General features: G+C 27.1%; 2 protein-coding genes across 2 annotated transcripts; one reads left to right on the top strand and one right to left on the bottom strand.

Moving 5' to 3' along the window:
* The first annotated feature begins 4,531 nt into the window (after positions 1-4,531).
* Positions 4,532-12,856, top strand: LOC118069509 (ATP-binding cassette sub-family A member 2-like). The gene is made up of 23 exons (XM_035087675.1): positions 4,532-4,537; positions 4,675-4,804; positions 4,873-4,967; positions 5,079-5,154; positions 5,228-5,328; positions 5,402-5,566; positions 5,643-5,856; positions 5,931-6,104; positions 6,180-6,478; positions 6,554-6,707; positions 6,833-6,996; positions 7,071-7,684; positions 7,760-7,973; positions 8,047-8,123; positions 8,201-8,399; positions 8,481-8,672; positions 8,753-9,035; positions 9,130-9,255; positions 9,394-9,606; positions 9,679-10,040; positions 10,117-10,408; positions 10,788-11,215; positions 12,605-12,856. The coding sequence occupies exons 1-23, from the start codon at positions 4,532-4,534 to the stop codon at positions 12,854-12,856; spliced, it is 4,830 nt and encodes a 1,609-aa protein (XP_034943566.1).
* A 266-nt stretch (positions 12,857-13,122) lies between these two features.
* On the bottom strand, positions 13,123-14,942 carry LOC118069586 (uncharacterized). The gene is made up of 5 exons (XM_035087792.1): positions 14,654-14,942; positions 14,020-14,399; positions 13,739-13,944; positions 13,484-13,667; positions 13,123-13,417 (listed from the first exon to the last, which is right to left on the bottom strand). The coding sequence occupies exons 3-5, from the start codon at positions 13,872-13,874 to the stop codon at positions 13,144-13,146; spliced, it is 594 nt and encodes a 197-aa protein (XP_034943683.1). The 5' UTR covers positions 13,875-13,944; positions 14,020-14,399; positions 14,654-14,942; the 3' UTR covers positions 13,123-13,143.
* Between the last annotated feature and the right edge of the window lie 39 nt (positions 14,943-14,981).

The following is a 14,981-nucleotide window of genomic DNA, read 5'->3' as shown; positions in this document are numbered from 1 at the left end:
CGACAAGGTCAATAAAAAGGTTACTGCTCTCGCATTTTGAATGAAGATGTTTTTAATATTCAAATTTAACGAAATCCTGAATTTTTTAATGTTTATACGATTACATTGTGACAAAATTGTTACCATAGAATAGTTTAAAAACATTGTTATAATAATTATTTAAATATTTATAATTTTAACAATAAATTTTTTCAGGTGAATACTGACAGAACAATTTATAAAATCATAAAAAAAACTCATGAAAAAATTCTAAAAATGATACAAGATTAATAGTTATGTAGACTAGCAAAATTAGCGCTTTAGAAGTATTTGTATATTCAAAACCTTTTTTGCAAGATATGAGTGATAAATATTGATTGTGTGATCAATCTTTCATTATATATGAAGAGTCTGATTCACGTACTTATGTTCAAGAACACGACACAAATTCACTAATAACTATGCTAACATAAATTTTTCAAACTTCACCTTGCCCGCTAAAATAATCTTTCACAGTTTTAGAATAATTTTTATCTTATAAAAATTTTCTTATCCTGTATGGTTTTGAAAGTTTTATTCAATAGATAAATCGTGTGCATGATCATTGTGGTTAACTATATCGAAAAAAATATATCAGAAAAAACAAGGTGGGAGTAGAGAAAAGGTTAGGAGTGAGTGAGGATGAATTAGTAGGAAAGGGAAAAATTATGATGGAAAGAATTAAAAAAAATAATAAATAATTATGCTGGTCACATTCATCAGCATAAAATTATCCTGCTAGTGGTCCACCCTCGTGAAGTGGATAGGAATAAATAATAACCACCATTCTATTATTAATTTCCATGCACAATGGACATTTTTTAATGTACAAAAAAACATCAAAAACTTGTGAATAAATTTTAGTGCAAATAATTATTAATAAATATCAAGGTCTTTTTAACGTCCTCGACTAGAGGTTATTTAAATAAAACTGATTTTTTTTTCAAAAATAAGAATAATAGCATCGATGTTCCAAATAAGACACTAATATTTCTTTTACATTACATTATAATTCAAAATGCGTCTTGTTATTATAGAATGATTACCCTCAATTATCTGCTATCATGCAGACAACTTTACATCATTTTCTAAATGATGGTAAGTACATATTAATTTGTGTATGTATTTCAAAGGAAAGTATATGTGTTTTAAACGTAACTTATCCAGTAGCAAACTTAAAAGTACTCATCATATAATTAATTACATGAAAGGAAAAAAAAAACATTTCTTTGTATCAGATCATTTCGTAATAAAGTTCTACGAAATATTTAAAAGTAAACTCGACTCTACTGGTACTGATGTTATGGTCGACTTATTTCAGTCATAAAATATTACAATCCATAAAATAGCAGCACTTTTGAAAAAATTTTAACAATCATAATAATACAACATCAAAAGTAATTGTGTTTTGTAGTTGGTTGACTCAATTTTGTATATAAGAAAATGCAATAAATAATCATACTCAAGGAAATATAAAAATTGAAACACCAATAGCTGCAAAAAAAGAACATTTAATAATAACTTTAAGTTGATAAATTTTTTTAAACAGTTTAATAATGTTTATTGCGATAACATTTGATTTCAAGAACATAGCTATGCTAAATAATGTAACTACACTGGCTAAAAATAAACAGTGAAAAGAGGATATTCAATCATGAGTAAAGAAAGAACGAATTTTTTCAAATTAAAAATTTGTATAATATAATTATGTATTAGATGTTGTTTAATTATAACTATTGTGTAATCATTTGATATTTTACGTGTTTTCAACATTTAAAACTTACTTTAATTTAAATATTTCAGATATATCAATCTTATGGGATGTAAGCTGCAGCCTGTATGAGCCTTAGTGATGTAACAAGATTATTTCGATTAGAAGCTTTTTTAAAGAAACCCTAAAACTCCAAATAATACCTTTGTGCTTTTTGGTTGCTTCAGAAGAAGAGAAATCATAATGAGCTATGAAGTCTGAGTCTTATAACGATAAAATCTTTGGATTTATTTTAAAATACTTAAATCAGCTTTTGTTGATTATTTGGATCAGTTCATATTAGCAATAGTGGACAAAATAAATGGAACTTGTTGACTGTGTTTTGTTGACAGTCAAAAATATTGAATTTGATCGAAAAAAAATATGTAACAGTTTAATGTGTAAGTAAAAATGCCTGTACAACATCATGAATCAAAAGCTGCTATTCTGCTATACATTCAAATCCTCAAACAATAATTTTCTATGACTCTGAATACAGAGAAATAATATGTTGTATCTTACAACTGAAACTCATGGAATTTATTTCACAAAATTTCTACTCATTACGTAAGAAATTTATATAAATAAATTATTTAATGCATAATGAATAATATAAGAATAATGAATAGTACAAGTTATCAATATAATTTAAAAGAGTTTTTGCAACTTGTAACAATTATCATTTTCATTAGACTTAAATGTGATTACTTGCATTAAATTACTTTTATGCATTTTCACGTATTATTGTGACACGTACTCATAGTCATGTTAAGTTCCTAGCCCACTGTCTGAAAAATAGAAAAAGTGAAAGTGTAATTAAGACTCTCGATTACTTTTTCATATCAAGAACATATATTTTATCACTACTGTAACTTGGTGAACATTGAATTATTGACAATTAATTTTCATAAGCAATAATTTTCTCAATACAATGATTAAATTAAATTGAAATCATTGATTTTGATTTAGTATATCTACAGATTAAGATACCAGATATTATATTTCGGTATTTTATCATTAAATTCAATTGCCATAGATTTGCAAATAAAACTCACCTTAATTTGAATGAATTAAAAAACTATCTACATGATAATAATAATTATCTCAAGTTATATAAGATGTATTAAAGGAGTGGAGAAGGCGATAGCAAATTACATGCTAGGTTGATGGAGAGTGGAAATTTAAAGGCCTAGAAGAAAAGGCATTGATGAGAGTATTGAATTATCTTGAAAAAGATCTACATAGATTGTGAAGAAATTATTTAAAAATATTGATTATATATCAAATAAAAATATTAATAAACTAAATAAGTGTAAAAATGGAAACAGCTCTACAACTCTGATTCTATGTTTAAAAATTTCACTACATTTACTTCCGCATGAAATCACTCAGGCCAGAATGTCAAACTGGAACATTCCAAATGAATTATTGCTGTGTAATTTTACGAAAGGAGCGAGTAATATTTAAAATGTAGATAAGAAAATAATAGGTTTTAGGGTGTTACAATAAATAGAAAAATAAACACTAATGAGAAGAAAAAATTTTTTCTAATGGAAAAAATAAACTGAGTGAGTAGGATAAACATAGCAATTGTTTGGAGGTTAAAACTAAGAGATGGAAAGAAAATACGTAAATACAATCATTTAAATTTATTAAATTATCACAAAGTTAGAGCATGAGCATCAAATCAATTACTGATTTAATAAATGTTGATAATTTAAATTATTGTGTGATTCGCGTTGTATAAAAAAATAAGAATAGCATGATGGTGACATCTGCTCGAATTTACGAAAGTGATATAAAACACATTTCTTTCCAGAAAAATCACCATTTGAAATACTGATACATATGTGCTTAATTAGAAGTCGACAAAGTTAAAAAAAAATATTATAAAATGTAAAAACATTTATTGAATTATTGTAATTTTAACATAATCTTTAAATACCGACAATGTTTCAAATAAAGATTCTCATTGATAGTTTTGGCGCGAAAGTCTTTAATAAAATTCAAGATGAAAGAGAGCTAGGAGGTTACAAAAAATATTTTATCTTTTATCAACATTTTACATGAATTTATCGATAGTTTTATGTCGAGAGATATTTATTAAGCTTTCTTTTTCTACATTTAATCCCAAAAATTGAATACAATAACTAAACAATATGATTTTTGATATAAATTTTGAGTTAACAATCAATTCCTACTGACTGGCTATGTAATGGTGTATCTTTTAGAAAAAGTTTAGTTGTTCTGGGATAGCCCAGCTTTATTTTTAAGTTAAGGAACACGAATTGATTATCTACTTATTCAAGGAAATTCAACTCCTGCTTATAAATTATGTCATCCATGGATTAAGACTGAAGATTTTTATTAATCAAAATATCGGATGATAATTTGGAAATAATTTGGAAATTTCGATAAAAATTTATACTTGTGTACTATAGTATACTTAGGTAGATGCGTATTTTATTTTGTTTATTGTTAACTTCAAAGCTACACAACTATGTTCAGATAATATAAATTATTTATTCTAACAGTTATGTTTCTTTGCTCATACTTTAATTAACGAAAATGATGGAAAAGTGGATTGAAAAATACCCCAGAGTTTTTGCTTTTTTAGAGCATTTCTGGTTTAACTGGAAAGTTCTTTTTTTTAAGGCAGTTTTAATGAGAAAACACAGTGTTATTATTTCTATTCTAGAGATAATAATTCCAATAATATTTTCTTTTCAAATTCGTCTCATATTTGAGCCGTTAGCCCTTAATATGCAGGTATATAAATTACATATTAACATTTATTTATCGATAATAATATACACAGTAATTTTTTCAAAATACTTTTTATCATATCTAATATAATCTTTTGGAATAAATTATTTATCAATTAAAAATTTTTTATATATTTACAGAAAATCAATTTTTATAATGGTCATACGATTCTCAATAGCATTCAGTCATTAACAGCTTGTTATTACACTCCAAGTAATGAATTTACTGACAATATAATTCAGCGGACTTCTGAAATATTGAATATTTCCAGTATGTGAACCAATAACAACAAGTTATAGATCTGATAAGAATGATTAACATTTCTTGAACAATTTCAGTTACACCTAAAATTAATGAGTATGAATTTCTGAGCTCAATTTATGGTCCTAATAGAAGTGTGGTACCTGAAGAAGCAGCTTTCATTTTATTTGAGGTATTTTAAGTAGACACTTTTTATTGTTATTATTACAGAATGCTATTGAAATGAATAGCATGCTTTTTTTTTATAATTGGGTCAATTTTAAAATAAATAAATAAAAATCAGCCTAGCAGTGAATCGCTTCCAGAAGTTTTAAATTATGAAATCCGTGCAAATGTACATGAAGATTCAAGAGATGGAGGTAAGAAGAATTAACTCGTATCATATTCATCAGATTTCAATTTAAATTCCAAAGATGTTTAATGTGATTTCAGATGAGTATTTTACCAGTGGTTTTATGGCAATTCAAGTGGCAATCGAGCGGTCATTTATCGAACTGTGGAGTGAAGGTGATCTACCATATTCTGGGGAAAATGTAATATTTAAATTTTATCTTGTTTAAAAAATGTTTTATTATTTCTAACGATTTTCTGTAATTTTTATGGTAGATTAAAATAGCTCGATTTCCGCATTACCACATACGCTTTCCGATCCTACCATCAGCTGTTCGACCAAAAATTAGTCTCATATACTACTTGACAGTATTATCATATTTATTGATTCCCATATCTGGCTTGCACAAAGCTATTCATGATAAAAAAACTGGCTTTAAGGTAATTCATTAATTTTCAATCAAGATGTAAACTATAGATGTAATTTTCAATTAAAAACTCTATTCATTTTTTTCAGGCTTTCATGAAATTATCAGGCATTAATCCAGCCTTTATTTACTTCGGTTGGATTAATTATCTCATGATTACTGCAGTCCCAACAGTATTTTTTTGCACATGGATACTTCATCCGATTTATTCAAGTTCAAGTATAGTTTTAGCCATTTTTATACTTATGTATATAATGATGTCTGCTTTTTTCATATTTGCAGTTGGAACTTTTTTTGTTCATTGTAAATACGTCATCTTATTTCATTTCAAAATCTTTGCTATATAACTAAATAATAATTTTGATAAATTTTTACAGCAATCAGAGCAATTCTTGCCTGTATTCTTTTATGGTTGGCAATGGCACATTACACTATTTTATTGGATGAGTCACTAATTGATTCAAGTTTAACTATAAAAATTATTTCATTGTTCTTCCCTCACAGTGGATTACTTTATGGATTAGTTGATTTTACATACAAAAGTCAATTTGGTATGAATTTATTTTTATAGATCTTCTTTCAATGCATTGTTGAATGGTAGATAATTATCAATTTCAATAAAAAAGATGATGGCGTTGAAATTGCAAAGCCACGATTTTGGCAATCTAAATATCACGACTCTAAATTAAGTGAAGATATGAATAGAATATCTATCAGTGCCGTAATAATTTCATGGCTGTTTCATTTAATTGCATGGTACCTGATAGCTATTTACTTGGATAATGTTTATCCAGGAAAATTTGGAACGAGAAAACCTTGGTATTACTTATGCAAGAGAAAACGAAACAATCTGAATGATATTAATGTAACTTTAAGAGGCAGTACGAACTGGTCTTCAGTAGAAAGACCGCCTAAATTTGTTAAAGTAGGTACAATGATAAAAAATCTGTCTAAACCTTGACACTAACATTCACCAAGTATTTGTATTCAATCTACATAGCCTAAAGTAAGAGTAAAAAAAGTAACTATTGAGTTTGGCTTTGAAAAACTGGAAGTTTTAAAGGACATGACTATAGATTTTTATCCAAATGAATTCAATGTTATTCTTGGTCACAATGGAGCAGGGAAAAGTAGTTTATTAAAAATTATAGCTGGTACATATAAATTTTTTTCTTTCTTTGCTAAAAATATTTAATCTTTGCTTACAAAAAAAGAATAAAAAAATTGAAAGAATTATAAGAGGAAGTATAAACTTTTGAATTGATTTAATTAATTCCAGGTATTTATCAAGCATCTCGTGGACATATTTATATTGAGGGTCGTGATTATACAGACACTAAATCATCTGAAAAAAAAACCAAATCTATTATTGGTTATTGTCCTCAAGAAAATATGCTTGTAACCTATTTAAGTGTTTATGAACACTTATATTTAGCTGGCATGGTATTCATTTTATTAATACAATTTATTAAGTAACTAAATATTAATAACCTATTTATTAAATAATTTTTTTTCAGATCAAAGGATTAGATTATGAGGAATCTCAAGTGGAGTCTAAAAGTCTTCTCAAATTACTTCGTTTAGAAAAAGAGAAAAATCAATTAATTAATGAACTCACGTTTGGTAAAAAAAGAAAATTATGTTTAGCCATAGCTTTGATTGGATATTCTGAAGTTTTGGTTCTTGATGAACCAACATACGGAGTTGATCCACAGCATAGAAAACGTTTGTGGGAAATATTGGGTAAAGTGAAGGGTAAAAAGACAGTGATCATGGCAACTAATTCAATGGAAGCAGCAGATACTTTAGCTGATAGGATAGCAATAATTGCAAATAGTCGGATTGAATGTTATGGATCGAAATCCTATTTAAATAGACGATATAAAATAGGCTATGAACTTACGATTGTCATTAAACCTGGTTGTGATCTTCAAAATTTACACAATCGTGTTCAAGACTATTCAGCATCATTAGTCAACTTGACTGGAAAAATGGGCATGATGGTTCATTTCAACATGTCTCGAAACACAAGATTTGCAAAATTATTTAGCTTTTTAGAAATGAATAAAGAAGAATTGAAAATATCGTCTGTATCTTTGCATCCTGCTAGTATTGAAGGACAATTCCGCAAGTAATTTTAAAGACTTATTTATGATTAATGACTAATTTTATTTTATAAAATATTTACTGAATTAATTTTTTTTAGAATAGGTCTGATAAGTCATTTTAAGGAACGCAAAGCTTGGTTTCCTAGCGATGGGCATGAATGGATACTCCAACAACGACGACGAAAACTTATTCAAGACCGAAACCATTGGGTTCGACTCACCAATAACGCTTTACGTCGTCAACAGATCCTCGCAATTATTTATAAGAAAATATTGCACGTCACTGCATCTTGGAATCCATATCTCTTCTCAGTAAGCCTTGACTTCTCAGTTTCTTCTAATTAATATTCAACAAATATGTATTATTAATTTATTCTCTATCAAGATCATTTTTTCTATCATTGCACTTGTTTTGACAATGACTGTCTCTGGGTTGGCTAAATTTCCACATATTCATTCCAGGTATATTACATCATAGAGCATAATTTTTTATCATTCTCAGCTAGTCTATTTAATAAACTAATTCGTGATATTAACAGTGAAATCGATTTAAACCCAGCCCTGTATTCAAGCAGAAAATTTTATGCACTGGTTTATGTATCTGAAGATGTTCACTCATATAATTTTTTCTTGATGCTACAACAAACCAGCGAAGACTTTGAAATGAATGACTTGCATATTACGAGAAACACTACAGCTTCAGAGTTTATGATTCATCCAGAGTTGCATTCGATAAGCGTAATAAGCAACAGTTATTGATTTGTATTCAATTTAAATGAAAAAATTTTCTTTATATTATGTAAATTTATTAATTATCAGTTTCGAGAACGATACTTTATGACGATTGATATATTGAAGAATCATCAAATAAAAATCATGTACTCACCGATATTATTACATAGCAGTCCAATAGCTTTGAATTTATTTCATAATACTTTATTAAGGTACCTTACTAAACGGGATGACTTACGAATTAATTTGAAAAGTCGTCCATTAATTCATCCAGAACATGTTAGTAGTTTTTCTTTGGAGGTTTATTATTTTCACTTTAATCCTTTGAGGGGAAATTGATATTTATATTGATTTTTCAGTGGCAGTATGAAATTTCTCATGGCAAAGGAGTTAAAAATTGGGAAAATGCTGTTATTATAACCACTTTATTTCTTCTACTTCCTTCTGTGGATCTTGGACTTCGTGAAGCAAGCAGTTCTTCTAAAATACTGCAGTTGAATACCAAAAAAATGACTTCTTTGATTTATTGGATACCAACATATTGTATTGATATTTTAATCTTCATGATGTCTCTCGTCATAACTGCTGTTACAAGCTTTCTCAGTTATCATCATATCATTTCAATTTCTACAGCAGTTATAAGTAAATTTTTAATAATACTTTCGGATATATTTAATTATGTACATCGTCATTATTTTATTTTTATAAGTAATATAATGTGTTTACAAATTTCTAGTTGAATTGTGTATTATATTTCTGTTTTATGGAGCAACTGCTATTGTTATGGGATATTGTGTTCAATTGTGGATTAAAAAAATTGGAAATGCTTATTTGACAATATTGATAATTAATCTTATTTCAGGTAAATCAAATAAAATTATATGAATAAATTGTCAATACCTTAGAACAAAAAAAATTTAACTCAAATTATTATATTTACTTGAATAATTTCTCCACACTAGAAAATTAACATATTCATTTAATTGCAATAATATTTTAGCTCTGATGATCAATCCAGAATTAATATTTCCTCTGCTTCTGAGCCACATTGACATAAAAGTTCAAGAATACATGGAAATTTTTTTTCACGTGCTTCCACCTTATGTCTTCTCTTGTGCCATTGGAAACTTTATAGCAATAAATTTATACAATGAAGAGTGTGCAGTAGAAAATGAATGTGACACTGAATTTGCAATTGAGGATCCATGTTGTTGTAATTATATTTGACATTGCTCTAAAATATTATTTAGATATTAGTGAAAATAAATTCATTCTTCATTTATAGATAACTGTGGCAATGAATTTTGTCACAAACCACTCAATTCTCTGACAGAAACAAATACAGAATCATTATTTCATCATTCTGTGATGAGTGATTTATTATTAATGGCTTCACAGACAATATTTTTTTATTTAATTCTAATCATTTGTGAATTTAACAATCGAAGGAAATGGTTTATTTCAAAAGTTTATGGATCAGCGACTGAAATCACTGATGATAATATAATTACTGAAAAGAAAATAATCAATCAATTGATAACAAACCTTGAAAATTTTAATGTCAGGTCACTAGATACAACTGTTATCGTCAAAGATCTTTCTAAATACTATGGAACCAAAAAAGCTGTTCGAGATATCAGCTTGCGAGTAAGTAGACAATAAATTTATTACTTTAATCTAGAGATTAATATTTCTTTTAAATACATAAGTGTATTTTTGGCAGATTGACAGGAATGAATGTTATGGAATCCTGGGGATGAACGGTGCTGGTAAAACAACTATTTTTCAAGCATTAATCGGCCAAATAAAAGCTAAAATTGATAAAGCTTGGATTTATGGGACTGAATATTCACCAAATAATGATGAATTTTTTGGTATAATTGGTTACTGTCCTCAAAAAGGTGGACTTTTTGACTTTCTAACCAGTCGACAGAGTCTATACTTTTTTGCTGCTATCCGAGGGGTACCTTGGAAATTTATTCGCGGCGAAGTTGATCGATGGCTAGACGTTTTTGGTAGAATATTTTATTAGATCTATGATTTTTTTTCTAGGTATGATCACAAGTTATTTTATTAAAATATCAAAACATCTAAAAAAATATTTCGCGACAAAACATACTGTGATATAATATTCGATGGCAGGAACATCAATATTGATAATATTGAATAATAAATTATTAGATAATTATTCATATCATTATCTCTCTCTCTCTCTCTTTCCCTTAATTCCACTGGTAAAGGCTACTTTTTCAATTCTAGTTCGTTTTTTTTTAGTATCACAAGTTTTTAATAAACACCTGTGTATTCACGTTTTATCTGTTTATATTTCATTCATTTCTAATTGAAAATAAAGATAATAAAATATTTTGATATTATATATTTTTTAAATTTCAGATATGTTAGAATTTGAAAACTTAATGTTGAAAAATTGTGCCTGGGGAGTTAGAAGAAAAGTAGCTGTCCTTCAGAGTCTCATTGGTGATCTTCCGGTAATTTTTCTTGATGAACCGTCATCTGGAATGGACATAATTTCACGAAGTTCACTAGATGAAACTTTATGCCAACTATGCGAAATGGGAACGTCAATATTATTGACTACGCATTCTATAGATGAAGCAGAAGCACTTTGTAATCGAGTTGGAATATTAGTTGATGGACATTTAGTTACTACAGGTACCTGTGAAAATCTTGTGGAGAAGCAAGGAAACAAGTACATCATTACCATCATTTTACAACCTCAAGCATCAAAAGAAACCGCAGAAAAAATAAATGAATTAGTAAATAGTTTGATTTATTCAGTCCAATTTACTGGTAGACATTTGGTAAGTTGTTTGATTATTCATTCTCTTATCAATAATCTATCAATAATTTTTATAAAATTAAAAAAAAAGATGTATAAAATAATAATTAAAGATATGACGTAGATATGTTGTCTATTGTAAGTGTGATATTCCTCCAACGTGGATGAGATAATAATTCTTTAAATGGAATATATTTATAATTGTGATCTACACATTGATCATTATATTTAACTTGCTGAAATGAAAGTAGAGTATAATCTTTCGATACAAATCTGAGTTCTTCTGCAAAGTTTAGCAAATATTCTAGGGATTCCCAAGCCTCCGATGTTATTTGCATATCTAATAATAAATCATATTTATATTACATATAAAAAAAAAACAATTTTTTGATACGAAAAATATTATTTTCTGTCAATCAAAAAAGTAAGGTTGAAATTAAAAATAAATTACCTGTAAAGTTACCAATAAATGCAATTAATAAATAGTTTTTTTTTTGTGGACCCAAAAAATTTGCTCTTTCATATGAACCAGATCCTTCATAAATATCTCCATTTCCTCCAATTAAATAATTAAAAATCAACTGGCTCCAATTCTCTAAATAATAGTTCTGGAAAAAAAAAATTTCAAGCAAAAATTGAAAGATCATTTATTTGTAACAAAATATAAAAAAAAATTTTCAATCAGTCTTTGAAACATCCTTAAAATTAGAACTTTTTTGAAAGAAAATCAATTGTAATTTACCTGAATTAATTGAACTCTTTTAATACACGAATTTCTGAGATAACATGGTGGTCCACCAGTCTGATATAACACAACATATGATGATGTATGAGAAAGTCTTTGGATCATTGGTTGAGCATCTTTTTGCCATTCCGATTTATAAATTATACGTGAATCTAATAACAATAATTTTTGACTTATACATTTACATTTATATTATTTTATTTTATAAAAAATTAAATAATAAATTATGAACTAACCAATTACAGAAAAAAAACTAGCAAAAAAAGTAAAAATTATCATTTGACGACGCATTTTCATTTCAAGATGTTTCACGATTCGCTAATCTTTCTCAATTGCTTATTAATATTTTTTCTTATAAACATAAGACTATATAGTCTTCAATACCTTTGAATATTTTTGAAGTCAATACTCAACTCTTTCAATTATAGTTCTATTTTAAATGTTTAAGTCTGTTGATTTAATAACTAATGTTTTTTTTGTCAATTATTAAATAATAGATTTTTATCACTAAGTTATAAACTGTGTTGATACAGTAGTTATATGTTAAAAAATTATCTATCTGTTTATCTTCAAACATGAATATTTTAATAATTATAAAAATATCTATATATTACAATATTATGAATATTAATGTTTAAAATGATAATTTTTTCTTTCTTTTAACAGGATGTTTTAACATATGAATTTCCAAAAACGTTGGATCTTGAAGACGTATTTAGAACACTTAAAGTTATTAAACACAGACAACCTACCATACTTGATTATTTTATCAATTGTCAAACGCTTGAACAAGTTTTTAATTATTTGAGTGATAGAAATGACTTGATGGATAATCAACATCAACCTAGAGAAACAATTATACAGATCATTTCTCAACTTATTCGAAGAATTTCTCATTCAAGAAATGTTGATGTTTAAGATTTAAAACAAATAACATTAATTTTTAATCATCATTATTAATAACGTTATAACTTTAAGCATGTAATTACACAGTTTGAAAATATTTTATACTCTTTGATTTATTATGTATCAAAATTGTAGACTTACAAATGTTATAAACAAGAAATATTAAAATTTTGATGTATCATAAACTTTAGATAAGAAATATTTATCATATTTTATTTATTTAAAATAATTTCTTATAATTCGTAAGCTTGAAATATTTTTTCATCTTCATTAAACAATGTATATTCCATTTTATATAATTAGTGTAATGGAACAAAAATGCTAGGAGCAACATATCCACCGAAGCCGGGAAATCCTTTATAATACAATCCAATTCCTTTCACAAATTGAGGATAACTAAAATCAGTAACTTTTTGTGAATCGACATAAGGTATGACAAATTGACGTAGACCTTTGTTAGGTTTTGCCAAATCGAATGTTACGTAATTTTCTTTGGGTTTACTTATAACATCGTTTTTATGAGGGATCATTACGGCCACTGATGGATCCATTTCATCATTAATCAGATTAGTTCTATTGAACAAAAAAAAAAGAAAAATTTTAGAATTTTTTTAACAGATATTAAAAGAAAAATCATACCTATGTGCAAGAGAATAATCCCAAATGCTCATTTCAAGTCTATTATTTGCCATTAAATTCTCTTCATTATCTAATCCATGACCAATTACTGATAAAAAGAATGGATCTTTTTCTCTAACTTCCATAGATTCGGGATATCTTCGCTCATGGTGTGGTATATTACTATATCTTTTAAAAGCCACACCTGCAATAAGAATAAAAAAGATAAGTAATCTTTTTGCATATCATTATTGTTTTTTTTCCATTCTTATTTACCAGTAACAACGATATTCCCAGAAAAAATAACATCATCCAAGATTAAAGTACGTTTTGATGGAGTCATTAATCCAATATTGTTACATTTTTTTGCACGTACCCAACGACGTGTATCGCCAAGAATGATTCCGTCCATGAGTTTGCCTTCTTGAATTTCGAATGCTATTGTATTATTCAATCGATTTAATCGTACTCCAGTTAGAACACTAAAAAACAGTAATTAAAAATCAAATATAGAAATGTAATGGATAAAAATGTTAATATTTATTTATAATCCTTACTAGCCGTTTTTAACATCTGCTGAAACTTCATCCAAACAAATAGAGTCCAATAATTCTCGTACTGAAGAATGAGGTTTACGATCATATCGCCGATTACAAAGACAATGACAGGTTACATTTGGTTTCACATTATGTTGTATTGTAATTAGTTTGCCAAAATTCCGAATAATATCGTTAATATCCCTTTTCTGTCGTATTGGATCAAAGGGAATGGCTCTACAATTTATTACTTCTCCATAGCAATCGTCAGATTCAGTTTTATTTAAAAAAAAAGTTTATTCCAGTATAGTTTGAACATGAATTCCAGTTCAACTTATCATTTACATGTTCATTATTCACATTTAATTCGGTAAGAAAATTAAATCGCTCAAAAGTAAACCCTGAAATTTAAAATAATACATTATCAGTGATAAATTCATTATCGTTAATTGAATTTTTAAACTAATAAGAAATTAAGCATTCGAAGGATTTCGATTATTGACCAACCGATTATATATTCATGCAAGTTTATAAAAAAGAGAAACAAGTTCTCTATATAATGGTGATAAGTCTTATTAAAATATTGCTTAACATCTTATGATTGAAAATAAAGTGATGCAAAAATAAAAATAAATAATATTAACAATATATCTACCTTCTGATAAATCTGTTGTATCTCCTTTTCGAATAACCATTGGATCATAACAGCTTACTTCAATAAGTACTAAAGCACCAATAATTAGAGTCAAAGAATTAAAAAAATTCATTTTGATTGAAAAATACACTTTACATTAAATAAAACGGTTTTCAAGAGTATTGTATTATTGAGTGCGTAGGTTTAAAAATTTTCATCCGCATTATATAGGGAACGACTAGACATTCAAATAATGAATATCATAACTTTATTTGATCAACTAAATGAATTCTTAATTACTGTTGTATCATCGATAATAGTATTCCCTTCATTTTGTTTATAAACAAAC

Source organism: Chelonus insularis, unplaced genomic scaffold, assembly GCF_013357705.1.
Source record: "Chelonus insularis isolate UGA/USDA-ARS -01 unplaced genomic scaffold, ASM1335770v1 contig_41_pilon, whole genome shotgun sequence".
Classification (NCBI taxonomy): Eukaryota; Metazoa; Arthropoda; class Insecta; order Hymenoptera; family Braconidae; genus Chelonus; species Chelonus insularis.
Note: the sequence above shows the minus strand (reverse complement) of the source record. Positions and strands in the feature narration are given on the sequence as shown.

What these genes read in the sequence shown, in the direction of transcription:
- LOC118069509 (XM_035087675.1), top strand. An exon ending in CAGCTTTCATTTTATTTGAG is followed by an intron (nt 4,968 to 5,078) that starts GTATTTTAAGTA and finishes AATAAAAATCAG; the next exon opens with CCTAGCAGTGAATCGCTTCC. An exon ending in TTTCCACATATTCATTCCAG is followed by an intron (nt 8,124 to 8,200) that starts GTATATTACATC and finishes TGATATTAACAG; the next exon opens with TGAAATCGATTTAAACCCAG.
- LOC118069586 (XM_035087792.1), bottom strand. Translation starts at nt 13,874, where the DNA reads ATGGACGGAATCATTCTTGGCGATACACGTCGTTGGGTACGTGCAAAA. An exon ending in TGGGAATATCGTTGTTACTG is followed by an intron (nt 13,668 to 13,738) that starts GTAAATAAGAAT and finishes TTCTTATTGCAG; the next exon opens with GTGTGGCTTTTAAAAGATAT. An exon ending in GATTATTCTCTTGCACATAG is followed by an intron (nt 13,418 to 13,483) that starts GTATGATTTTTC and finishes TTTGTTCAATAG; the next exon opens with AACTAATCTGATTAATGATG.